Source organism: Tauraco erythrolophus, chromosome 29, assembly GCF_009769465.1.
Source record: "Tauraco erythrolophus isolate bTauEry1 chromosome 29, bTauEry1.pri, whole genome shotgun sequence".
In the NCBI taxonomy this organism is placed as follows: domain Eukaryota; kingdom Metazoa; phylum Chordata; class Aves; order Musophagiformes; family Musophagidae; genus Tauraco; species Tauraco erythrolophus.
In genome coordinates, this window is record NC_141493.1 from 4732347 (window position 1) to 4758551 (window position 26205).

The 26205-nt window shown below is 45.2% G+C and overlaps 1 protein-coding gene across 9 annotated transcripts in view; it reads left to right on the plus strand.

Annotated features, from left to right (window-relative positions):
• AAK1 (AP2 associated kinase 1) overlaps window positions 1–26205 on the plus strand; it is a 79605-nt gene that overhangs the window by 50184 nt on the left and 3216 nt on the right. For 2 of the 9 annotated variants that reach the window (XM_086628037.1, XM_086628036.1), the window contains exons 16-20: window positions 1528–1623; window positions 12448–12549; window positions 14596–14697; window positions 15444–15554; window positions 19245–19349. The exons of 3 other annotated variants lie outside the window; for them this stretch is intronic. In XM_086628037.1, coding sequence (XP_086484163.1) covers window positions 1528–1623; window positions 12448–12549; window positions 14596–14697; window positions 15444–15554; window positions 19245–19349 — 516 coding nt within the window. Of the gene's footprint in view, window positions 1–1527; window positions 1624–12447; window positions 12550–14595; window positions 14698–15443; window positions 15555–19237; window positions 19350–20932; window positions 21146–26205 lie in introns of those variants that run through there. 4 more of the 9 variants (XM_086628044.1, XM_086628045.1, XM_086628038.1 and 1 more) reach the window with 4 other exon arrangements.

Genomic DNA, 26205 nt, shown 5'->3' on the forward strand with positions numbered 1-26205 from the left:
GGAAGAAACTAAGTGAGCCCTGAAGTTCACAAGAAAGCTTCTTAAAATGTTGAAGCTCCATGCGACTCACAATAAGGAGTAAAATATGTAGCGTGCAATAGGGGAATTGGACTTGGAGACATTGGTCAGATGTGCTGGAGGATGTTCCTTGCCTGCAGTCGTTAGGCTGGATGAAGAAGGCTGTTGGACGGAGGAGAGGAGCAGAGTGTCTCTGCTACAGAATGAGGAGAGTAACAGAGGCAGGAGACAGCAGGGAAAACCCTCAGTGGAGAGCACAGGTAGTCTCATAATTGACACGTTAAATGGTGAAGGCAAGAAGCTTTGCACTGGCTGTGCTGTCTGAGTCCAGAGGCCAGGAGTCCTTGGATGGTCTAAGGAGCTTTTTTGCAGAGGCCTCTGCATGTGTGACCTTGTCAGATGTCTCCTTTGGTGCTTGGGTACCAAGGTTTTACCACAAGCAGCCCATTCTGTGCCGAAAGAACTTGGTGAACGCTGCTGCTTGTTTCTAGTTCTTCAGCATCCGTTCTCACTGAAGGCAGTGCAGACCTGCCAAGCACAGCATTGGCAAACTGCTTCCAGGAGCCTGAAGTGCAAGTAATCCTCCCGTCTCGCGCAGCCGTTGTTGCTGGTGACAAAGGCAATCGTGTCATGCTTCCTCCCTGAAGTGCACAAGCCCTTGGTGAGAGGAGCCCTGGGGAGAGATTGAAGAATCCTTTGTGGGGCAAGAAGTGGCAAATCCGTTTATGCTTATTTCTGTTTATAAAAAGAGATTAGAGGAGATTGTAACTGAGCTTGGTATTGTTGACTCTTACCTGAGAATTAGGGAGTGGGAAGTCCGTAGCGCAAGTGCTCTAGGAGGTTGCTGTCTGAGTTTGTCCAGCTGTTCAGTGCCCCGTGAGCAGTTCAGGATGTTCCATCAGCCTTTGTGGAGTGATGCTGAGTAGCAACAGCTCCAGATTCAGCTGTAATGTGCCTTCTGCAAAGCCTGATAAGCATCTAGATGGCGTAGCGTGTTCAGTTCTTTTAGTGGCTGTCCTTAAAATGTGCCCTTTGGCTCTCGGGTCCTGTGGTTTGGCATAGGAAAGTGTCTTGGAAGTTCTCTCGGTGCTGGTGTGGGGTTGGGCACTTTCAGCCCTTTTCTTTTTCTTTCCTCATAGGTACGAGCCTGTCTGATGCAAGATATTGTACCTTTTATTTCACACGGAGGCCCGCCGCGGGGGCTGGCCTGCCCTGTGTCCTTTGTTACAGCATTTCACCTTTTGTGCCGCCGTAAAGCGAGAAAACAGCACTTCCCTTTCGAGGAATGTTTTGAGATCTGTGGATTAAATTGAGTTGTGATAATAGCTGTGGGGTTTTTTCTGTTCACTAGTGATATAAACTTGTTTGACCGTGCACGTGTGTGGTGTTCGTGTCAGGCCGCAGCTCAGACTCTGGTATCGAGCTGTGCCTGCGCTGAGATTTTGCTCAATGCTTTCTGCTCTTCTCTCTTCTCTGTTTCACTCTGCCTTTTCTCTTCCTGGTTACCAGCTGAAAAAACGAAAGACATTCTGAGTTTGGACTCTAGCCCTCCTCTTCTGACTGTGCCTGATCCTTTCATTCCTCTCCCATTATCCGACACGCCAGGTAACTGGAATTGAGTTTATGGCGGGGGGGAAGATTGTTGTCGTTTGTTTTGTACTCTTAATCTTCCAGTTCTGTTTCTCAGCACACTTGAAATCCTGGGCCTCAGTCGATGGGCGCTGACGAGCTCTGCTGAACCCAGTGGTGGTAACGATGTGTAGTGCTTTCCACCGCTGAGTATCTGCCTGCTGGTGGAGGCGGTGCTGAGCACAAGAGCCCTTAGTTTTCATGGCAGACCCTGGGGTTGTTGGATTGTTTCTAATGCCAACAGTGTTGGTGTCTTTAAAGGTTCAGTATTCAGAGCCAAAAATAATGACTGGGGAACTTCCTTTTCTGACCTCAGCCATTTTCAAATTGGTCTCCAACTTAGAAATTGTAGTTTTCGTTATTGTTAATCTTTCTTTCCCCTAAGAGTCAGTGTTTCTTTGGCTTCCAGGGTCTACTGCAAACGCGTGCTTCATGTGAAACACGAGTTAGCATGTAACCTTTTCTGATTTGGCAAAGCTTTCTGGTGCAGTTGGTAGCTATTTCCGTTTACTTTGCAGTACTACTTAAAAGTCTTTCCTGTGTGCACATTTCTGATTGCCGCAGCCAGCACTCTTTAGCACAAGATTATGTAAGTGCTTAGGAGCTTATTTGCAAATCAGTGGGATTTGGAATACGGGAATGTTTTAATCTTGAAGTTTCTCTAAGTCCTCTGGTGAACGTGTGCGACAGGTCCCTTCTTGTCAGCCAGCCCCAGAGGACAAGTGCTTGTTACAGCTCTCACCTTTGTCCTCAGCTCAAGCTGTGGATCACTGGTGGTTTGACACTAGAGGACCCAAGCTTCAAAAAGATATGCTTGTAAAGATGACATCTCTCCGGGGAAGGTTAAGCAATTCGGGTAAAAAAAAAAAAAGTCTATTTTTTTCCATAGCTGTGTGATGAAACTTGCTTCCTTCTGGTTGATGCTCAGAGAACACGAGAAACGTGTTGTGCTTCAAAAGGGATTTTACTTATAAATGTTGCAGTTCGAGAAAAGAAGCAGAACTTACAGGCTTTCTCCCCTCTCTGAGCTCTTGCCAGGAGCTGACCTGCCCAGCTATAATTTGAAAAAAGCTTACAAAAGGCAGATGACTGCACGTTTTTCTTCCCCCTCAAGTACTGTTGGAAGTGTTGGTCTTCCTGACTTGAAGCTTACTACTGCTGCATTGTCTGTCGGCGTGCTCAGTGCACACAGCTGCACACCACGGGGTTCGTTTCCCTTGTTGCATTTGGGTACAGCACGGCAGTAGGAAGCAGCAGTCGCAGCCTTGGCTGTGGGAGCTCTGAAATTCTTCAGAGTACAGAACCTGCTGCGGAGGAATTCCCTGTCAGCCCTGCCCTTGGGTGCAGATAGTCAGAGTAGCAGTTGTCTGCAGTTTTTGTGGTGCCAGGTTGCTCATCCCACAAATCTGCCCCTGACCGCTTGCATATCTTTGCAGGCAGGTGCTAAACCTTCTTTCACTCATCCCTCTGCTTGCACGTGTCTGGTCCTGTTGAGTTCAGTGGATCTCCTTCCATGGGGGAAGAGCAAGGGGCGAGGACATGCAGGAGATCTGTCTTTGTTGGCTTCCTGCAGGTTCCTGCAAAGACATCTCTGATTTTTTTTTTTAACATAAAATTTGAGGCCAGGAGCTCGTGAATGTTTTCAAGGACCAGAGCTACAGACTTATCCTTAGCTTTGAAACTGAGAGGGGTTGTCTATGCTTGTAAAATCAATAGAAAAGATAAAAATCCTGGATTTGGACTCAAGTTTTCAATCTATGTGTCTGTCGTGCAGCACAGAGTTGTCTTTGTTCTTCCATGTCTGCATGACCTGTGCAGAAACACCCCCACAGCAAGCAGGGAGGGCTGGGACGTGAGGGATGTGCTGACCCATGTGCAAGAAGCATTCTTGTAGGTTGTGCCCCTTGGGTCAGTGGAACCTGGGATTGACCTTAGTCTCTCAGTATATCAGCAGCTCCAGTGACACATCTCCAAGCTGCCTCAGTTTTGTGCAGAAGCAGCTGAATTTCTTTGAATGCTTGCTAAATATTTGCTTTCAGTTTGGAATATTTTTATTTCTGAGGAAACCTCGATAGTGAATCTCATTGCTTTGAAAACACTTTACGTCTGTCCTTTTATAGACTGGGAGCATGCATGGCCCTTTCAGAAGTAAAAGCGTGAGCCTTTACCCCTTGGTTACAAGAGCAGTGTTGTTCAGGAAGGCTTTCAGCACAGGCACAAGTGAGGCTTTTATTTGGTATTTTCCCTGTTTGTCGTACAGAGCCAGTTTTGTCGGCTCTCTGCACTCTCAGCCTGCGGGAGCTGAGGGTCTGGCTGGGAGCTCAGCTTCTCTTTTTGCTTAAGCCACAAACTTGCTTCCTTTGCTGGCACAGGAGGGTGCAGGTGGCATCACCTGAATGTTGACTAGAGACCTCCTTGGGTTTCCCACCTTTCCTCTCTATGTTCAGAAGGACAGATGAGCCTTTCTATCACGGATTCCTGATAAACAGGTAAATAAATGATGTCTGACACATAACAAATAGCCATAGGGTGCCAGACAGCCTAAATATGTTCACATGGAGGCTCCTGCTGCCATGGAGGTACAGCCAACAGATGTGGCTTTGAGAACAACTGCCCACTTGTAGTTGAGAGATCATGCTTCTGCTTCTGTGTTGTTGGTTAAATGTGGACAGTGAAGACAAACCTGGGACAGCAGGTTCTAGCAGATATCCTGTTCGTGTGGATCACGGCGTTGGAGTTGCCTAATATCTTAGAGCAGGTTGTTTTTCAGTTGTTGTGGGTAACAAGCTGCTCGGTAAGTGCTTCTAGAGAAGGGATAACGTAGCACCCTACAGAAGGCAGAAATACCAGCTCTCGACGATAATCAAGTGGAAGTAAAATGGTTTTCACTGTATTTCTCGTTCCCCAATGCATAATGGCTGCAATTCTTAATGGAATTGTAACTAGTAAGAGGAGCTGGCAAGAGAGATGTAAAAATACAGCAAAACATCTGTTAAAATAAGGGAGAATTAAATATTCATGCTGAAAACATTTTTTCCTTGTGCGTGAGTAGAAAAGTGAGTGAAGTTTTTTTTAATAAGCTTATTGCAGGCTTCACTGCTGATTAATCATAATGGAGTATTTGATCAGAATGATAATTTTTCTGCTACATGTGGCTACTTAATGCCTGTGAGTATGAATTTAGCTCATACAAGCATGGGAGGCTGAATTTTGCACAGGGTGTTCTGGAGATCTGAAATTAAACTGAGTTTTGAAGCTTCAAGACAGATCTGTCCCTTTGTCGTTGAGGCTTCGCTTGGGCTTTGTCCCAAGTCTGGGGGTTTTGTGCCCGTTATGTACAGGAGGTTTTGTTTCTTTTGACTTCATTTCTATTGGCGTGAATGGACTTTGGACTCCATTCTGAAAACATGCTTTGCAGGAGCGTTTGATGAGAAGTTTGACCCAGAGCATGTCAATACTTCTGCTTTAGCCCATGACTCTTCTTAACTGCTGAAATCGAGATGCTTAAGTGCTGTCTTGACGTAGTTACCTGCACTCCTCAGTCAGGAAGAGTCATCTTAGCGTCAGGAAAGGTTTTAGATAGATCCTCTTGACTCAAGAAACATCTGCTCAGGTAAAGAAGTTTTGGAGTAAGTGAAGAGTGGACCGAGTGAAACGCTCTCTGAGATAACTGCCAAAAATATTTCTTCCTGATTGTTTGAGGGTTGGGTCATTTGGAGTGGGAGAGAGGTGTCTCCTTCTTGCTCTAGTTCCACATAAATATTCTTCTCCCAGGTACCCTGTGCTATCAGCAGTCCTGGCTTATCCTCTCCTTTCTGCAGAAGAAGAGAGAGAGGAGGTGGTGGATGTGAGTCCTTGGCAGCAGAGCAAGCAAGGAGAAGTTGTTGAGCAGCAGCACTGAGGTGTAAGAGCTGAGAAAGAGCAGCTCTGCTCCTCCCTGTCACTGGGTGGAGGACAAACTCCCTCGTACGATTCGTGTGCAGGGCGGTGGTGGTGGTGCCCTCTCTGCATCAATACCGAGTACAAAGCTGCCTTTGCACAATGAATCAATGTTTTTACCCCCTTTCACAACAAAATGGATTGTTCTTTGCAAATTTACTCAGACCATTTACTCCCTGCAATAATTCAGCATCTTAGCTGCAGCTGAGACACAAATGTGTCTTTAGTGTAGTTATTTGTTTGGAGAACAGCAACACCAAGTGGCCTCTGCGACATTGTCTTGCCCATAACAAGGTGAGATAAGAGGAATTCCACATCCGCACGGCTAAGTAAACATGCAGATGTAGCTGGGGAAGGAAACAGGCCAAGAAAGCACGCCCGTGCCATCTGGGCACACGCCGGAGTCTCATTTTTGATGAAAAGGCAAACGGTGTAGATTATTAAAGAGTCATTGTCATGTTGGAGATCTCCGAAGCGCTTAAATAGCACTTTAAATATGATTTTTGCCTTTTTTCTTCCTCCAACGCACTGACTTGTGTGTTTTTACGTTAGCCTGAGGGGGTGCTCATCGGGGCGAAGGAAGTAGATATCTTGTGGTGGAATTTCAAAACAAGACGTGTCGGCCCCCTCGGCCCGTTTCTAGAGCGAGCTGTCAAGAACGCGTGGCCCTGGTAACCGTTCCTGCTCAGAACGTAACTGGCTTCAAAACCAGGAGCTTTGAGAACATTCAGTTTTGCTTGTTGTGTTCTGACGTGCAGCGTTTGGTGGTGGTTTCCAGGCTCTCTCTGCAGGGTGCTGAAGCAGCAGCGCGAGCTGCAGGTAAGCTTCAGGCTCTGGCAACGTTTGAAGAAGAGGAAATGGGAAAGAATCGTCGAGGGTTGAGCTCAGATGGGTGAACTGGCAGTTTCCAGCACCCGGAAACATGAGTGAGGACTCAGACCATCAACACTCTTGTCCAAACACACAAGTTCAGCTGCTTTAACGAGGCCACTGTTCGTAATGTAGGAGTGCTTTTTGATTTTTTGGCTCAAAATACTTGAAATGGTTTTAATCAGCATAACTCTCTCTACCCCAGGCCCATAGATTCTGAGAAGATAACTGCGTGCCCACCTGTGTCAGGGGGTTTGTAACGACTGTCAAAGAAAAACTGTATTTCTAATGAGAACTTGTCTCTATACCGAGATGGCACCTGGAAATAAAGTAATTGCAGACACACGCAAACACGTTTTCATGTGTACTAACGATTGGAGTTTACATCTTCAGTAGTTCTCCTTTTGCATTTTCCCAACTTATCTAGTAATTGATGAATTAACGTCAATGTTATTAACTGAGAATATAACATGGTGTTTTGCTGATTTGGAGAACAAAGCCAATGGACCACTGGAATCCCAACTAAATGAGTGTAACTAGTATCCAGTGTTGCTTCCCTCCAGGTTTTCAGTTTGATCTGAAGGGGTGTTATTTGACAGCTATTGGAGACCTTGCAAGTTAAAACTAAAATTGTTTGATTTTGATCTCTTCAGGAGCCTCTATTAAATGTCTTACTAGTCTCTATGGTGTTTACAAAGTCGTGTGTACTTAGAAGCATACCAAGTGCTGTATTTTTTTTCTTCTCTTTCTTTCTGTGCTATATAAGAAACAGTTCCATTTGACAGAAACTCCATTAGGAACATTAAAGTCCAGTGCTTCCCTTGATTAGTCAAAGTCCTCTGTTGCTGAATAATATGCAGGGTTGCCTTTAATCTTTAATCCTTGATTAATCAATAGGCAGAAATCTTCCTGAGTGACTAATCTATGCCTACCTTGGCAATTTGCCCTCCCACTCACAGCACAGTTGACTTGGCAGGATTTTTACAACCTTGTCTTTCTTTCTCAGTTGACATCCGAAGAAAAGAACTCTGCTGTCTGCTCTGTTGAGTTGTCTTTCTTTTTGCTATTCCTCCGCAGTACATGAGTGAGTAACGTTCTTGCTGTGTGCGGTGCCTGGCTGGTGGACTTCTTTGGCTTTGAGATGTTGCATCTTGATTGTTCAGTGTGTTGCCAACGTATGGCAGATTTTTTTCCGCTGTTCCCTTTTTAACTTGCAAGTTCCTCAGGAATCTTTTTATTCTTTCTAATAGCCTGCTCTAACTAAAAACCCGTTTGCCTCCCTTGTCTCTTGATTTATACTTTTTTCATAATTCTAGTCCTTCTTGAAATGCTTTCCACATATACTTCTCTGTGTCGCCAAGTATAGATGCAGCATGCCAGCTTGTAGGCTTTGGCAGTGGTGGTGTTGCAGATGCAAAGTCTGTGCAGATTGACTAATTGTACATTTCAAAAATCAGATTTGTGCACATTTTGGAAAAGAAGGGATCTGAAGAAAAAGGTCAAAATTTTCTCACTGGGTTGTCCAAAGCTGTGCTCCTCAACCTACGCATGATTGATCTTGCTTTCTTGTCCCATGATGTAAATTCCCAGTTAATTCTGCTGATGCTAAATGGCATTACTTCCTTCTTATGTTGGTGCAAATCAGGGGAAAGGCTCTTGCTTTCATTCCCAGAGGAAGTGATTTGGTTTTCCAGTCTCTGAAGCTACCAACATCTGCCATTTGGGGATGCCTCAGAGAGCTGTGAGCTGTAGGCTCTTGCTTTGCTCTTTCTGCAATGTGTTTTGCTTACTCTGACTATTATAGGAAACAATCAGTGATTTCTTACCGTGAGGAACTGGGAACTTAGGAAGAAAGTGAAACATTTGTCTAAAGGCTGCAGTATGTGGCTGGGCTTGAGCTCTGCAAAGGGTTGATAGGGCACTTTTAAATCCCCCTTGCATGCTTTCAAGCTTAGACACCTCTCAAGACTTGCTAATGAATCTTGCTTACTCAACCAGCATCCTTACTAGCTGATGCAAAGTCATAGCAAACTTGCTGCCACCCCGTCAGGACTGAGAATGGGCAAAGTAGAAAACCTGACAGAAAATGAAATACCAACGGTCAGATCAATCCTGAACCTGAACCGAGCTTACTTTCCCTGCGACTGGAAGGCATCCGGCAGGCTTTTGGTAGGCTGTCTGGGGAAGTGGATACCTCCAAGAAGCACCCTCATGTGGGAACACAGTTGTCGATTAAAGCACGTGTTTCGCAGCTGGAGTTTGATAAAAACCCTTCCTGAGAGCTCTTCAGGGGCTGTGTGATATAAGATGTCTTTCTATGGGTTACATTTTTCTTAACCTTGTTTATCCGCAGGCTTGTTCATATGTCTACATATGGATAACCTGGATATGTCTATTGGATTTGAGGCAGAAGGCCCTCTGATACTACAAAATCCTGAATTTAACTGCGTGGTGATTGATCCAGAATGTACTTTGTCCTGTCACGCTCCAGTCTGAGCTCTGTACATGCACAAAACGAGCTGCAATGGGCCCTCAAACTGCAGCATAGAAGTACTTTCTGTTTATTTATTCCTTGTTCCGTTGCTGTTTGCTGCATAACTGATCTTCTTTGCCGTCACGACTGCTTCTAAAATGCAGCTTGTCATTGTCTGCCCACATGCCCCGAGAGTCGCAAGAAACTGTCACTGTGGTGGCAAAACATCTCTCTTGGCTTTTCTCCAGTAGAAGATCTTTGCTAGGGGGGTGGCGGATGGGAGAGGGTGTTCTGCAGAAGTCCACCCCTGAGGCTGTGGCCTTCATCTCGGTCTGCAAATGCCAGATACGTGCTGCGTGCTGCTGCCTTCGTTGATGGAGTCTGTTCTGCAGTTGATGATCACTTCGCCTACGTGTGACTTGGAGCTGTTGTGTTTGTACAGATACGGGAAACGACACTGGTCATCCCAGTTTTTTCCTCTTCCTGCACTGCTGTATTTCTTTCTTACTCAAATTACTTAGCATGGCTGGCTTCTCATCATCTCAACCATGACTTCGCTTGCAGTGGAAGCAGCTTTTCTCTTGGAAATGAAAATGAAACTCCTGCTAGAGGATTCCGTTGGTAGCAGGACCCAAAATGCAGTTTGGTATCATGAGAGAGACTGGTTTTTCTTTCTCGGTCTGTGGATAGTTAAACTGCAGCTGCCTAATGTTGATGCACAGGGAAAGAGGCTGGTGTGCAGAGTTGTCACTAGTGTGCAGCTCCTTGAGTTACTGCTTTGGTCATTGGAGCTGTGGTGAAGCAGAGCCTTAAGACTTGGGTTTATTTCCCACTGCAAAGGCACGTAGTGCTGTTTGTAGACAAACCTAACTCCTGTAGAGAAGGTATTCCTGCTAACTAATGACAGCTGTGGATTTCACTGGGCCTTCGCTAACTTTTCCGTTGCTCCTAACTGAATGTGAATTTCCCACCACTTAAAGCGACTGCTGTTCCTTTACTTGATCTCTTGTTGCTGTAGGTTAGTACAAGGTGCAACACAAAGCAGAAACCAGGGAAATGAACTGCTAGGCCTCAAAAGAGACTGAGGCATCTGACTTTTGTTACTTTTGATATCTCCTTTCCCATTCGTCCTGATGCCTTCTTGATTTCTTTGAACTTCTCAGCCTCACTCAAAAGGGATAAAGTTCCTTTTAATCATGCCCTAGAGATACAGCGGCTGCTTGTAACGGCATTGGCAGGTCAGCACCAACAATGAAGGGGACAAGAAAGGAGATGTCATGAGATGAGTAGCAAAATAAGACAAAGAACCACTGACAAGCTAAAGCTTTGCATGAAACCAGTTGAGATGAGAGGATAGAAGGGAAAACTAACATGTAGAGAGAACACCACCATGTTTATTCTCGTAATTCAGTATGTTTAAAAAGTGTGGCTGAGCTCAGTAAGCAACTTTCTAGTACTTGACCAAGAGGCAGTTCTGCTGTGTTAAGTAACGAAAAAGGAGGAAAGGTAAGGTTGAAGGAGAGAGACTTCAAGGAGCAAGACGCTTGGAAATGGGATCATAAAAGGAATGATTCCTGTATATATGGGTTTGAAGATATAGGTTGATGCAAGTGCCTTCAGAAGAGCTGGGCGTTGGCAGACAGTTCTCCAAGAGTCTGCTTTGAAAGGAGTGCCTTAGGCCTCGGTCTCTGAAGCGGGAGCGCATTCACGGTGTACGTACGTGTCACTTCGTAGCTTGCTAACTTCATCTCCAAGTAGGAGCCAAACCCAACCTGAAACTGCCCGACTCTGAGACAGTCCGTAATTTCTCCCACAGTGTGTCCTGTGCCTTGCCCTCTGGATTAACTGATTTAAAACGCTGTTTCAGTCAGCTCTGGGTGGGTGCCTGTTACCTTACCGCTTCCCTTCTGGGAAAAGGAATGGAGCATGTTCCCCGTTGCCTTGTCCCCAGGTCTCTCTCCTGTGTTGTGTTATCTTTTCCTGGGACACTATAATCAGTTCCATCCTTAGCCCCCTTTTGATAGCATCAACACCTCGTTCATCCAAGGAAAAGAGCCCCTCTTTGTGCTGCTGAAAAGCCAAGGATGAGACCTCTGCAGTTGGGGTGTGTTTTCTGTGGCAAATCCAACCTTTGAAATTGAGTATTCCTCGTAGAGGTGGGAAGGCTTCAGATATGTTCAAGGCTGCTGTTCCCATCAGGTTTTTCCTTTCAGTTGACTTTCAGGCCTTTAATGGTGTAACAACTGCCTCTTGGGTCACTCTTTAGGTTTCCTTCCCCTCCTGGTTGCTTTAGTGTGTTGGCTTGTGAAGTTTTTCAAGGGGAGTAGAACTTGTCCTGCTTTGAATAAGTAGTTCCAAAGCCACTAGGTTATTTTATGATTTATATAGGGCAACAAAAAAGATGAATGTTATTACTAGGTATGTAACAGTGCAACTTAAGCTTTTCTTTGGCTTTCTCAGTGTGGTAAGTTATGAGCATGTTTTCTTCGGGTAATAAATAATAACAGCAGCCTTTAAACTCAAAATGTAAAATAGAGATGTGAAAATTTTGTAAAGGTATAATTGTGGCAGGGCTGCAGCTCATTCTAAAGTTAGATTATAAATGCAGTCGTTTCACCAAGTTGAAACAGCCAGATTTGTCCGTGTGGAGCACGTTTTATCAGTGCTGCTCTGCTGAAGGTGATTACTTCTAGCAAATCCTGAAAATGTTCTTTATCTCCTTGGCCTGTGAAGAAACCCTGTTAAGCTCATTATTGAAAACCTGGTTAGTATGATTGGGAAGTCACTCATCCACCAGATTAATAATTGAGATTAACTTTTTGCTCAGGATGTCTGAATTTCTTTGTGTGAAGGATAATGGGAACAACAGGAGTTGTACTGCTGAGAACATGTCTGATTTGAAACCTGATAGTTGAAATAATTAATTGGTAACTAGACAGCTGTTTAACCCAAGGGCAGATTCTGCTGTCTGGCACTGTAGTGTCTCAATATTTTCTGGTTTTGCTTAAGCTCTTAAGGGCTGCAAGTATTCCGTTCGTGAGCAAATTAATAGATGGTGTATACCTACCTCCAGCCTCTTGGGCTTCTGATCATCTCTTCTGTTTCTTCTTGTTACACAAAGACTAACTTCCCCAGCGTGGGAAGGTGAGAGGGGAAAAATTGCAAGATTTCTTTTTTTTTTTTTTTCCTCTTTCTTCTGTTTGTTAATTTGATTTTCAGTGGGTCGTGGTAAGCTTTTGTGCTTTGTGTAGGAGAGAAAGAACTGCATGCCATTTTACAGTGGCTCCTTAGGTCAGGATGTCCTCAGTTCTCTTAGCAGACCATGGGCAGCTGGGGAATAGCTGCCCTCTGGTATCTCCAAGTGATAGTGTTATTCGCACACAAAACTGCACAGATGCTCTTCTGAGGCTGACACACTGCACTGTGAGCCACTGAATTGCGCACCTGATTAACGTTGTCTTTTTTTTTTTTGCTTTTTTCTCTGTTGCCTTCCTTCCTCCTTTTCCCACCTAACCCAGAAAAACTGATTGAGGGACTCAAATCTCCTGAGACTGCGCTTCTGCTCCCTGATATCCTGCCTCTCGCTGACCCCTTCGGTAGCACGTCAGATGCTGTGAATGGTAACAATAAACTCAGGGCACCTCCTCCCCTCTGTCTTACATGGCATGTCTTGTCCCGCATGGTAACTCTGCGTGTTTACCCCCACTGGGCTCTCCAAACAGCTGCTGATGTTGGTGAAATGCAGTGTGGTGGGAAGTTATGGGTTATGCTGAGACAGATCTGCCTTTTCGCCAGGAGACTGACACCCGAACAGTGAAAACTTGATATTTGCATTTAAAATCTGGGTGTACAGATTCGGCACAATAACATGGCGTAGTTGTGCCCTGTGTGTTCTTCTGGTCTTAGAATTATAGAATCATAGAATGGTTTGGGTTGGAAGGGACCTCAAAGATCATCCACTTCCAACCCCCCTGCCATGGGCAGGGAAATCCTCCACTACACCAGGTTGCCCAAAGCCCCATCCAACCTGGCCTTGAACACCTCCAGGGATGGGGCATCCACAACTTCTCTGGGCAACCTGTTCCAGTACCTCACCACCCTCAAAGTAAAGAATTTATTTCTTATATCTAACCTAAATCTGCCCTCTTTCAGTTTAAATCCATTGCCCCTTGTCCTATCACTACACACCCTTGTAAAAAGTCCCTCTCCAGCTTTCCTGTAGGCCCCCTTTAGGTATTGGAAAGCTGCTATAAGATCACCCCGGAGCCTTCTCTTCTCCAGGCTGTCTTGGGAGAAGAAAGTTAATTGTTGACTGAAGGAGAAGAAGCAAAAAAATCCCTCTGCTTCTGCTAAAGGCTCTCTGTGTAACCCTGGCCCGGGCACTGAGCCCGTCTGTCTGTTGACCCCAGCAGGATGAGGAGGGCAGCACTGCCTTTGACCTGGGGCACGTGCTGACAATAAACGTGGGGGCTGCAGCGAGCCCAGGCGCAACAGGCTCCAGACAGTGTGAAGGTTTCAGTGTTGCAGAATTGTATTTTGATCTACTTGCCAAATGTACTAAAGACTAATCGTTGCAGGCTGCAGTGAGTTGCCATCAGCTGTTTTGTGGTTTCTGGTCCCAGCCAGGGTGCCCTGGCTAGCTGGTTGCAACCTCGTAGCTTCGTATAGGAAGGCAGGAAATGAGTCACCTTAATAGTAAGACTTGTTCTTTTTGTCCCTTTTACAATTTCTAGCAGTTGTCTGAATACTCTTAGATAATGATTGCAAATCACACACACACACACACTGCTGTACAAACAAAAATATTAATTACTCTCTCTTAAGTTGACCAACTAGTCCATTTCTGGTCTTAGCATTTGAGTGCATTTTTGTTCTTTAAATTAAACTTCTTGGTCATTACCTTGATGTTGGTCCTTGAGGAAGAGACACAGACAGACGTTAGACCCGGCTGGTATGACTGTGACAGTTATTGACCATGTCTCTCCCGCTCCCCTTTATGGATTCCACAAAAATGTGTCTTTCTACCCAGCCTTTGTAAACACCTTTTGTGTAGATGTAGTGGATATCAACGTTGGATGACGCTGGGGGCTGGTGTTTTCAATAAGACGTTGAGTTCCAAAACTTTATCACCTCTTTGCTCCACTGGGCACTCAAAATGAAAAAAAAATCCCATGTCTTGGCTTTTTCCAAGCTGAACTGGAAATATGCTAAGGGCTCCACAGTAGGTATTTTAATGATCTGTTACTTTTAATTCAAGGGGACTCCCTAAAGGTCAGAGTTTTCCTTTTGCTGGAAAAGAGTCTTGCAAAAGCTTCTAGTTATTTGCCCAGCCTCAGGCCTTCTGCTTAGCTGCAGGACAAGCGTTATTAACCTCCCATTCCACCCTCTGGATATTTCAAATTGACTTACACAAATTAAAATAAAGAAATAAAAAAAAAACAAACCCCAGGAAAAACTCAAACCCAGCAAACACTGATGTGTTAGTCTTCCCTTGTGATTAAATTAACAGCAGTCTCACTTCAGCCTCTTGTGGCCAGCATAGCTGACGTGTGTTAAAGGGTCACTGAAGGGTTCAGACAGCTGCTGCCTCAGTTCCCCCTTGTGCTGAGTCCTGCAAACTAACCTCTGGCTTCTTCTCTGCTCTGGTTTTTTGCACGTGTGGAAAGGAAAACCTGACGTAGCTGTTGAGAGTCTCATACCGGGCCTCGAGGCTCCGCTGCCCCAGCGCCTCCTGTCACAGACGGAGTCGGTTGCCTCCAACAGAACAGGTTGGTGAGGCAGGAGGGTGTCGGAGGGGCAGGGGTGCATCGTACTGGCGTGGGCTGTGTTACTGGGAAGGTGCTGTCTGCTTGAACACAAGCATCTCTGCTGCTTTTCCCACTGGTGTAAACTGGACTTGCTTGTGTATCCTGTAAGCGGGTGCTGCATGGTCCCTTGAAGGTCAGTGTTACTTGTCTCCTGGAGAAGAGCGGTACAGTATTCCTTCAGCCCACTGTTACAGACCCGTAGGTCCCCGAGTAGTGCTCTGATGAGGTGCTTTTGAAAGCTGGAGCAGTCACTGATTTGTGCCTGTTCGGTCAGTGTGTGGTAGTAAACAATTCACGTCTCTTTCTTACTGTGAGGGCCTTGATCTGGCCACTCCTGCAGCAGATGGACGTGGCAGCTTTTCCGAGGTCTCTTGTGAAATAGCCAGTGCACTTTGTTTTGCCAGAGAGGCCCTGCAGCTCTCCCCACGCTCCCTGTCACTCCTTCTACTTTAACCTGCCACTTGTGTGGGATTTTGTTGTTGTGTGCTCAGCTTCAGAGGGCAGTTAGCCCCCGAGAACGTTACGTGTTGCAGAGCAGTAAGGAATGTTTCCCATCACAAAAAGTGGTCGCTTTTGTGCTGCCTTTGCATCAGACCTCTGTTTGTACACTAGGGGGACGGGAAGGGGAATGTGAGAACATGAGCTTAACAGTGTTTGTGTCCTGTTTAACGCTCCCTCACGGCCTGCGGACCTTAACCTGGATTCAGACTCTCTCACTGGCGAAGACTCTCTGCTTGACTGTTCTCTGCTTTCTAACCCTGCTGCTGACCTCTTGGATGAGTTTGCTCCCGTAGCTTTCACAGCTCAACCTCACAAAGGTAAACTGTCCCTTTGTTTCTTAACACCTAACCAGTCCTGGGACTTGGTCTTTAGCTATCGTGAAGTGCAGCTGATATTGGTTTACACAAGAGATGCTCTGACCTGTCTTCTGGTGGTATGTTGTGGTTTTGTTTTTTTTTTCCCCCAAGCCATTGTTTTGTTTTCTTTCCAAGCTGGTAAAACTTGGAATGCACATTGAAGTACTAAGGGAAAAATATAGATAAAAGTATTCAGCGTGACTGTGAAGACAAGGTTTGTTGGGACAGGTGGCATCTTCCATGGAACAGGGATGCAGTAGGCTTTTGTGTGCAACACTGCTTCAGGTTTGTGAGAACGCGCTCCGGTTTGTACGTGAGTGCTCTCAGCACGATGATGTTGCTTTTTGCACGTGGGATTGAAGACCTGCTTTTGTGCTGCATTATTAATTCCGGAAGGGAGCCTGGCAATCATCTCTGCTGGTGTCACAGGTTTTTGAAATGAAAGGAACTTTCTTGGTTTGTCAGAGTTAGCGTCTGTAGCATGTGACTGAGCTCTTTCAGATCCGGAGAATGTTTTTCCTTTTCAGAGGTTACCAGGAGTATGTTCTTGCCTCAAACTGCTGAGAGCAATATCCAACTGAAAAATTGAAGAGTTTCATAGTAACACAAAAAAAAGCAGAGCTGCAGAAGAGAAATAGACCATGTGTGGTAGTTCCCAAGAGCTGCAGATCAGCCCTTGCAGTACACCAGCATTTGAGCTTGCGTGGAATTGTGGAAATCCTGTGCAGTGATCAGACTTCTGCTCTCTTTTCGCTACCAAGCAAGAGTAGAGATCCCTGGGAAGCTGAGTCCTAACTCGGATGGCTTTTTTTTTTTTTTCCCCAAGCTGCAGAGCATCCAGCTGAAATCTGGGCCCTCTCCATGCCGCGTGGCTGGAGCAGTGGCACTAGAATAGTTTGAAGAGCTGTCAGCTGGAGCGCGACTTGCACGGTGCACTTTTCCTGCTCTGTTCTGGCACGTCCCTGTTATGGGCTAAAGCAGTTGTGGTCAGTGCCTTTGTCCCTTGGGGACGATGCCAAATGTCAGTGAAGCTTGTAGTGAATATTGGGTCATACACATCTACCCGGGTGGCAGGGAAGACCAGGACTCCTGTGCTATTTATTGCCTTGGAAAGAGACCCAGAGCACAAATGCCAACGGCTGGGTGCCCCTTGACGGTGGGTTTTGCTTAGCTCGTTTGGTAAGTATCCCTATAGCAACAGAAAACGAGCTGTCCTCAGAGGGATTGCTGTAAAAACAGTCTGTAATCAATTTTTACACTTGATGGCACTTCAGAATTAGTTTGTGTTTTTCATCGAGCTTTGGGGTTTAAACAAGCAGTTGTTCTAATTACTCATAGCTATAATACTCTTCCGTGCCACTTTATTTTGAGTAAATGGCTTGAATTGTACGTCGAGCAGTTATTACTCCGTGTCTGGAACGTAGCAAAGCCAAAACATTGTTGGTGTGGCTTAATGAGAAAATGAACCGACAGATTCCTGCGTGCCTTCTCCAGGGCTGCCCTGCTGTTCACACTGGGATGACAAAGGCAAGGAAATTTTACGAGGAAAGAGAGACTTCTATTAGCAGAGGGACAAAATATTAAAATCTCTCAAAACTCGTTTGTAGCTGATTTTCAAACCCTGCTTTTATAGCTCTGCATGTGGTTGCTGGCTGTACCTCTGTCTCTTTTTGTTTTGTTTCCTTCTTTATCCAGTCCTGGCTTTGGTGATGTAAAGTACCTATGGGGCAGATGCTGCTGTCCATGGGCATAATCAGTGTGAGGAAAAAGCAGCCATGGTCTGGGCATGGATTGATGCTCCACCCATGCCATAGCATCCTTTGTGCCTTACTAGGCTGTTTTCTGGCCTCTGGTTCGTTTTGCTTTGCCTTCAGGGTTCTTTAATTTGTGTTTGCTGAATACAGCACTAGGCTGTGTGTATATGAGAGGGAAATATTTTTCTACTTATGGTGTTATTTAGCCACTAAGGCGAGCTCAAACACTTCTGAAGGAGTTTTACCAAATAGGGGCACTCGCCCGCCTTTCCCTCTCCTTAGGAAAGATCACAGAATCACAGACTGGTTTGGGTTGGAAGGGACCTTCAAGATCACCTAGTTCCAAGCCCCCTGCCATGGGCAGGGACACCCTCCACTACACCAGGTTGCCCAAAGCCTCATCCAACCTGGCCTTGAACACTGCCAGGGATGGGGCAGCCACAGCTTCTCTGGACAACCTGGTCCAGTGCCTCACCAACCTCATGGGGAAGAATTTCTTCTTTAGAGCCAATCTAAATCTCCCCTCTCAGTTTAAAGCCATTGCCCCGTGTCCTGTCACTACATACCCTTGTAAAAAGTCTCTTTCCAGCCTGAACAATGCACCTTCAGTAGCTTCTTACACAGCAAACTCCAGAGCTCTAAGGAATTGTATGTATAAATTAAGTGAGATGGAAATAGGATGCTTGCAAAGGCTCCCAGGTAGGTTAAGAACCACCACAATTAAAAAACTCCAGAGACAGAGTGATAACAAGATGAGACTTTCCATTGAGATGGAACATCTTTGTGTTTTCTGACACTTTACAGGCTAGTGTCCTATAAAACTTGTGGGTTTTTTTCTGGGTCTAATTCTCCAGAGGACAGTGTATTTCCACAAGTGGCTTCTTGCATCCTCTCACCCAAAACCTCTTAGCATATTTGTCAGCTTTAGGTAGAGAGGTTCGATTCTTAATAGGAGTGAAACAGAAATGTTCCTGTTCCTTCGAAACCATCAACTTGTACCTGTCCTTGCTGGGCTTTCAGAAATATTTCAGGTGGTAACTGAGAACCACATTTTGGAAGGTATTTTAGGTATCTAAAGTAACACGTAGTGATGCACAGTGAGAGTCCGAAAGTCCCTGAAGGTATGTAATTGCCTGATAAGGCAGATAAATGTCTCAGCTGCTGTGGGGATTGTTGAAAGTGCCTCCCACCAAGTGTCTAACTGCAGTTGACGTGGTTTGAAATCAATGGAATTATGTGCCAGAGCTGCTCTAGGGGCCTTTAGCAAAAAGATCTCTCTGTATCTAGTTATGCCTGCAGACATTTCAACTCTTTGGAAATCTGACTTCATATCGCACTTCTTGTTTTATCCCTGTATGTGAAAACTCAGGGGTTTTGTCTCGTGTAGATGACTGGGATTTCTTCTGTGTGTTTTTTGGGTTTTTTTGGCTTTTTTTCCCAGCCCTTTTCTTCTCCCTGTGCATGAGAGCAGGTAACCAGAGAGCCAGACTGCTGTTTCCAACTGTTCTCATATCTGACAGCCACTGGATGATGATAAATACCTTCAGTTCTTGGGAGCTTAAGCCCCAGGCTTTTACCACAGCTTTGAACTATGCCCATTGTTAAGCCTTCAGAGTGACCAACTTTTATTTTGGTTCTCATGACTTGGCTTGCTTTTTGTTTTGTGTTTTGTTTTTTGTTCCCCCCCTCCCCACACTTTTGTACTTAATTGGCTCTCTTACTTCTCACCTTCTTTACCAAAGACTTACCAACTTTATTTCATCTATTAAATGAACCTCCTGCTCCTAAACCCTGTCTCTGAACATAAAGATGTTCTAACACTTTTTAGCAATTCTAACCAGCCTTCTCTGCTATCTTTGCTTCTTTTCCTTTTTGCTGTTTCTCCTTTGTGCTGCAGAAGATACTAACCTGATATCAGGCTTTGATGCTCCTGAGGGCTCTGAAAAAGTGACAGAAGATGAATTTGACCCAATACCAGTGTTGATATCCAAAAATTCACAAGGTAAGCCAGGACATGGGGGTGAAAAAGGGAAGGAAAAGGAGATCAATGAACATAAATTAGTTCTGGGGCAGTGGTGCTGCAGCACAAGGGAAGTAATTCAAATCGTAAACTGTAAGATACTGTCATTGTAGTGTTTAGTGAGCTTAGTCTTTCTTTAATTTACATTGGCCTTGAGATTTCTCTGGATTCTCTGTTTGTAAAAAGATCACACGTCCAAAAAGATAATAGGTGTGCAAGCGTCTTTAGGTGCCATGAAGTCATTTCTGCCAGTCTGCCAGGCAGGGCACAGAGACACCTCTGTGGCTACAGTGCGATGGAGAGCTGCCTTCTCCGACGTTCTTGTTGCCGTTCAGGCCAACGGAAGGAGATCCTCCGACTTTTTGGGGAACTTGGCACGAGGTGCAAGGAAGGGAGATGTCAATAATCCTTTATAACTCTGAAACTGCTGCTGAAAGTGACTTTTTTCACTTCTGACAGGTGTCCTTCAAAGGTGCTTGTGGGAACTGAGTGCGAGACCTTTGGTAGATGGTACCCACCTCCTCTGAAGAGCTTTGAGCAGTCAGAGTCCTTAGGACAGAGACTGGAAAGTCTCTGCTTTTACAGCATTCCTGTCACCCAGATCACATTAATGTGGGTCTTTGCAAACAGTTTCAGTCTTATATAGGGTTGAGTCAAAGAAGCAGCACAGTTTCCTTAAAAGAAATAGTAATGCTGCATTTTGTAGCTCTTGTAGGGACAGAAGTAAGGCAATGTTTTGCAGTCTGCTCAGTCAAATAGGTCTCTCTCTGAAGTCAGGCCGTTAAAGGGTTTCGATTACAGCTTTTGGTATGCCAGCATAGGTTTAAAAACACACTCCAGGGCTCCCTTTTTCTGGTTTTGGTGTTTGGGGTTTTTTTTTAGTTTGATGGTAGAACTTTTTTTGACTTCCCTAACTCCTGTTTTTGTTTACAGCATGAATGTGCTGTACACCTGCTCTGCATCTAACACTAGCTTTCAAAAACTGGCACTCATAGAAAAAGCTCTCAGACATCAGAAACTCTGTGCCTGCTGGAAGTCAGAGGTGGTGTCTGCCAAATTCGGGCCAAGATAGGCTACCTGGACTAAAGAGGAACATCCTTCCACCAGTATCAAAGCACCAGTTAGAAAGCCACATGATAGCTCAGCTCTCCTTGAAGCAGCTGGCAACTCAAAGATACTCTTAAAATAGCAGCTAATTTTCAAGACCTAAAACTTTGAACAGGCTTTTCTATAAGCTGTGGGAGTTCTTGCAGTTGCTTTGTAGATCCTTTAGTAAGGACAGAATTCTGTAGCTTGCATGTAAACCCTGGGAAAAAGAAATGGTTTGTAGAGATTTATTGGCTGCCGTCAGGTTTCTCCATGCAAGTTCCATGGGTTTGGGGGCGGGCAGAGGGTGGAAGAGCAAGCAGGGGAATGTTGTTGTTGCGATGCAAGTAATGAGAAGAGCTTGAGCAAATTTTCTGTTTTGCTTTGACTTTTTGCTTGCTTGCTTGCTCTTGAACATCTGAAACTGTCGTGTGTGTGTGTCCTGTTCAATACTGAATTCCTATCTCTCACACTTTCAGGTGGGCATTCTAGAAACAACAGTGGAAGCTCTGAGTCCAGTCTTCCCAACATAGCCAGGTCTTTACTGCTGGTGGATCAGCTCATAGACCTGTAGCAGTGACACAGTAGCAGATGCAGTTTCTGTAACGTACCTAATCCTCTGTTTTCATTTCCAGAAGAGTTACCTTCCGTTGTGGTTCTTTTGAGCTTTTTTCTTTTTTTTTTTTTTTTTTGTCCCTCCCTCCTTAATTAAAAGAAAACCAAATCTGCCAAGAGGAGACAGTCACCCACCTTTCTCCCTGTCTTCCCATGCCCTGGGGAAGACTCTGTCTCAGTTCTCCAGGTAGTCCTCTCTAAAGCTGGCGAAAACCCGTTGTGGTTCCTTCTGCACCTGTCTTTGCTCGCCTGTGTCTAGAGGGAGCACCGTCCTTAGCCACCCCGCTGAGATGTACACGTAGCACCATGGAAAGCCTCACTGTACACGAAGCAGATAACCCTAGCTGCTGTGTCACCCCTGCCTACAACAGACTCCTTTCTCCTTAGAGTAGTGCGTGAACAACTGTGCTTCAATCTTTGCGTTTGTGGGGTTTTTTGGGTTTGTTTTTTGTTCCTGTTTTCTGAGGAACGGGCAGAAGGAGGGGGACAGGTGAATTCGGTAGGGATGTCCCTCTCCTGCAGAATACAAGTTAGGAGAGCTGATGTTTCTAAATTGCCAGGATGTACTTCAGAGCAGGAGGAAGCACCGAATCCCTCTGAAGTAGTCTTGCCTAGTACCTCTGGTGATGGTGCATATGAAGAGAGTTTTCTGGACTGCCCCCAGCTCCTGGTTTGCTGTTTAACAATTCTGCTTGTGAGTGAACTGCGCTTCCTTGGGGAGGGGAAAAAAAAAAAAAAGAAAAACAAAACAAAACAGATTGTTAAAGCTGCAAAAATGACCCTCAGTGAAATATAACAAGGTTTTTGAGCCAAATCCATGTGAGTATGGCTGTGACTAGCATTTTGTTGACCTTTTTTGGACGAAAAGGGCATTGTGGCAGCGGCAGATGTATTTTCTGTGACTTCTTTTCTGTGTTTGACTGGAGAGAAAAAAACAAAAAGAAAATCCCCCCAACCTACTGTAAATTGTGTATGAAACAAACTGTCCTACGGTTGTTTGTCTCTTTTTAATCCTGGTTTTAGTCAAGCATCTGGTATCTGTTCTGGGTTCTCCGTTTTCTCTTGTAACTGCATATAGTGCAAACCAGTTAAGTATGGAACCGTTTGTTTCAGTAGACAAAGGTGACTGTGGACTTTACTCCACTCTTGTTCCACGAAGACTGAAGCATGCACTTGGTTCAGGTGGTTTGAAACAAGTGCTGCTACAACTCGATGGGTTTTACCTTTTCTTTTTCCCTTCACATGTTTAGTTTGTCAAGTAGCTGGATACGCTAAACTTGTTTTCATTGGCTTATGGTCATGAAGTCCGGAATTTCTTCTCTTGTATTTGAAAGCTCTTTCTGAACAGAAGGACTCTTCCTCTGTAGTGGAATAATTACTAGCTTACTGCTGACCTTGTGTATGTGTATGTAGCTGTATTAGTAAAAGTGCAGTTTCCCACGTGCGAAAGCACGAACGACTGAACTGTGTATGTACCGACCTCTCGCTAAGAAGGAAAGAAATCAAAGTTCCTGACTGCTCCTTTCCTATCTCCAACCTCTCCGCTGTCCCCCACCCCAACACTTAGTTTAACAAATTCTGTAAATAGAACTGCCATCCGTTGTGTCTGCTCTACATTACTCTTCTTTTAAAACCTACACTTAATAATAAAAGTATTGCGTAAGTGTGTTGTATCATTACATGTGTATACTGCACTTTCCAAGAGAAGCTTTACATAAGAACTATGGAAATGACCTTAGTAAAATTGTGGATAGAACTTTATTATTTTTTTGTTTTATATTCCTAAAGCACAGGCAAGCTGGACTGGAAAACATGAAGACGCTATAGATAGAAAGTTATTGTATAGTCAGATACTGAGATTATATGAAAAGAGAATGGATTTTAAAAAGTAACCATCTACTGTATATTAGAAACAAAGATTTCTGTGAATTAAAGTACTTTTAAAGAATGTTTAAGATTTTAAATCTAATGGCACTTGTTCAAGGGTTCTGGAAAAAAATTATAAATGCACTGGGTTGTTAATAATGCTATTAAATAAGCAGATGTGAATGTTTATTTTATTGCTTTTTCAAGTAGCTATTTATGGATCTGGGTGGGGAAATACAATACAATGGACACGTACATTTTTAGACATGTCTATTATCTAGACCTTCATCAGAAAATACTCACCACTTATTTGCAAAATGAATGGAAAATGCAAGAGTGTTAAATGAGTGGATATTTGGCATTCATTTTAAGCTCTCCAAAAATGTGACTGTCCTGTGGGCATTCGGGTAGTGTTGGTGTGCTGCATAAAAGTCGAGGTGTTTGTATGAAAGCTGCTGCTGTGAAGGAACAAATTGAACTTTCATCTGGTGTCTGCATGGGAGAAGCTTGGTACCTGATGTTCCCGGAATGGCATAAGGATGATTCTCTCTTGCAGCCATGGTCGGAGCCTTGGCTAAAGCTGTGGGAGGTGTTTCTGCCCCTTTTTAGGGTTGTAGGGCCAGATGTTAATGTTTCTGCCCCTTTTTAGGGTCGTAGGGCCAGGTGTTAAGTACCAGAATCCAAACCTACAGTCAGCAAAATCACAGCAGAGCGGTTCTCTTCTCTGCCCGGTGTGTGCTGTTCGCTCACGTCGGGATGGCAGAGGAGCCTTCCTGCCCTGACAGGCTGGAGCTCGTAGTCGTGGTTTTGGCATTAACTCTTTTGATGGATCCTTCTGGTAGGATACTACACGTGCAGCCACAGTATGGGGAGCAATGTCCTTTCAAGTCAGGGTTGTACTTTAGATGTGAGAATAAACTCTGGTTGTGGGTGGCAAGATGTTCAAAGGAAGAGTTGGATCTTAGATGTTGGTTCCCGCTTACTCGGAGGGGGGCTTGGGTGTTGAACGGCCCCTGCCTTCGGAAATCTCCCCGGTTCATCTTTTAACCAGGTGAATGCAAGTGTTGCACCCAAAATTCAGAAACCAGCAAATTTGTATTGTATCTGACAGTATCCACTGGATTGGGAGCATCTGTCCCAAAGTGCCGCAGCTTTCTGAATTCTGGCTGTCCAAGTCCTGGCGAGGTTCCTTGGGCCTTGGCCAAGCATGAAGGACTTGGCTGGGGCTGCAGGTGCCGTGCAACCTGCTGGAGAAGTCTGAGAGATGGGTGGAAGAACCTTAGCACTGGTGGCTTTGTGGCGCACCTCCTGCATGCTCTGACAGCCCGTTGCCGCGAGCGAGTGGCAGCTTGAGTCAATCTCTGTAGAGCAAAATTATTTTTAGAGGAGGCTTCAGCCTGATGGCATTCTTCAGCCTGAAAGCTCACAGGACAGTGCCTCCAGTGACTTTCCAAAACCACCTTATTTAAAAATTGTTTGTTTTTTTTTTTTAAATTGTTATTACAATGAAAGTTCAGAAAGTTCAGATACAATTCAGACCAAAGACAGAGTTCAAGTTTTGGGGTATCCAAGCAAACATAAAATGTGGAGCATGTGGGCCTCTGACTCCAGAAAATGTCCTCAAACACACGGCGTCTGCACGAGCATCTGAAGCGTGTGTGTCTGTCTGGAGTAAGTTATTTTGGTTCCAGCCAACACGTTTTTTTAGTTCAGGAACTCTTGTAGGGATCCGTTGGAGTTGGGGAGTTGCTGGTGTGGGTGTGACATGGGGGATGCTCTGATGAGCGAGGCTGATCGGTCCACCCAGTTACCAGTCACGGGGTGAGACTGGTTCCCGTGGCTTCCCTTTGCCGAGGTGTGTGGGCACTGCATGTCAAAACCGCATCGCTCCAGTGGGAAACAGACACTTGGGAGGGCTAAAAAAAAATAAAAAAGGGGTTTTGTTGGTATTTATTTTTTGTTCCTGTGTAGTCTGTTTCCGTAACCGAACAGAGCGGTGCCTGGGGGACAGCCGTGCCGGAGCGCGGGCTCCGTGCGCAGCACTTGATCTCGTCGTTCCTTGGGAAGAAGGGTGGGCTGCTGGGCTGGGGTTGTTGCAAGGACGTTGCTGATGGTTTGACTGGTGCTCCTGCCCCATGCAGGAGGGAGTTTAACCCCTAGAAACTCGCCGTTTGTTTTTTTCAGACAGTCGCAGACTGCATCTTAAAAACGACGTGCATACGTAACGCTTGGCGTGTTACGAGGGGGAAACCAAAGGGTGCTGTTGGTCTCCAGCTGGGCAGCCGTGTTTGCAAACTGCTGGAGCGTGGTGTGGGGGTTAGTGTGTTTCACACCTGCCCTGGCTCACTCTGCACCGTGCAAGTGACTCTACAAGTGGGCCAAAACTACAACATTAAATTCCTTTATCTTCTGGACCTGAAGAACCTTAGATCTGCTCCCAGATTTGCCACTGTGTGGTGACTTTGGGCAGAAACACTGAATTCTGCTGTCCAAATTGTTGTCCAGTGACATGGTCACGGTGATGCTGACCTTTGCTGTTCTGCTTTGGGACCTCCTCGCCGAAAGCGCTGTATTGATGTTTAATGCTGTTGCTTCGAGGAGTTGGGATACAGGGAAACACTCCCCTGTTTCAAGAACGAAGGAATGAAAAGTCCTTTGACCCTTTTTAAATGCTGAACTTGTAATCTTGCCTGCTAGTAATTGTGCTGGTTTGTAGCTACCTGTTACCAGACATGGAGACCTTCCTGACTTTGGCTTGATGAAATCAGGCGAGTTACTCAGGGGAAGAGTAGCTTCAGACTCTCGGAATGATTCTGTCTCCCCTGACTTTCTTGTTTTGGGCTCTGCTGCAGAAATGAGATCATCTTGGTGACTGCTCTGCCTCCCCGCAGCCCCCTGTAACAGGGAGAGTAAATCTTTTACAGCTTTCCCCTCCGTTATTTCAATACTTTGCCATTTCAGTGCAGTTTTCCTTGAAAGATGGGGGAACTCCACATGTTAGTGCTGTAACTCGGGGGTAAATGGTCCTTTCTTCAGGTCGCTGTCTGAATACACGCAGGGTGTATTCCTGGGGCACCACCTGATGAGTGGTTTTATTACTCACGTTCTCCTTGCAGAAAAGGAGCCTGAGTGTAGTTTAGGAATTGTTTCTTCAGTACATATATCTGATCCTGGAAGAAAAAATACACAAATGTTGTACAGGGGTAGAGAGAGGCCTTATCTATAATCTCAAGCTTCCGTAAAGATTTTATGCTGTAAAGCTTGCAGCTGT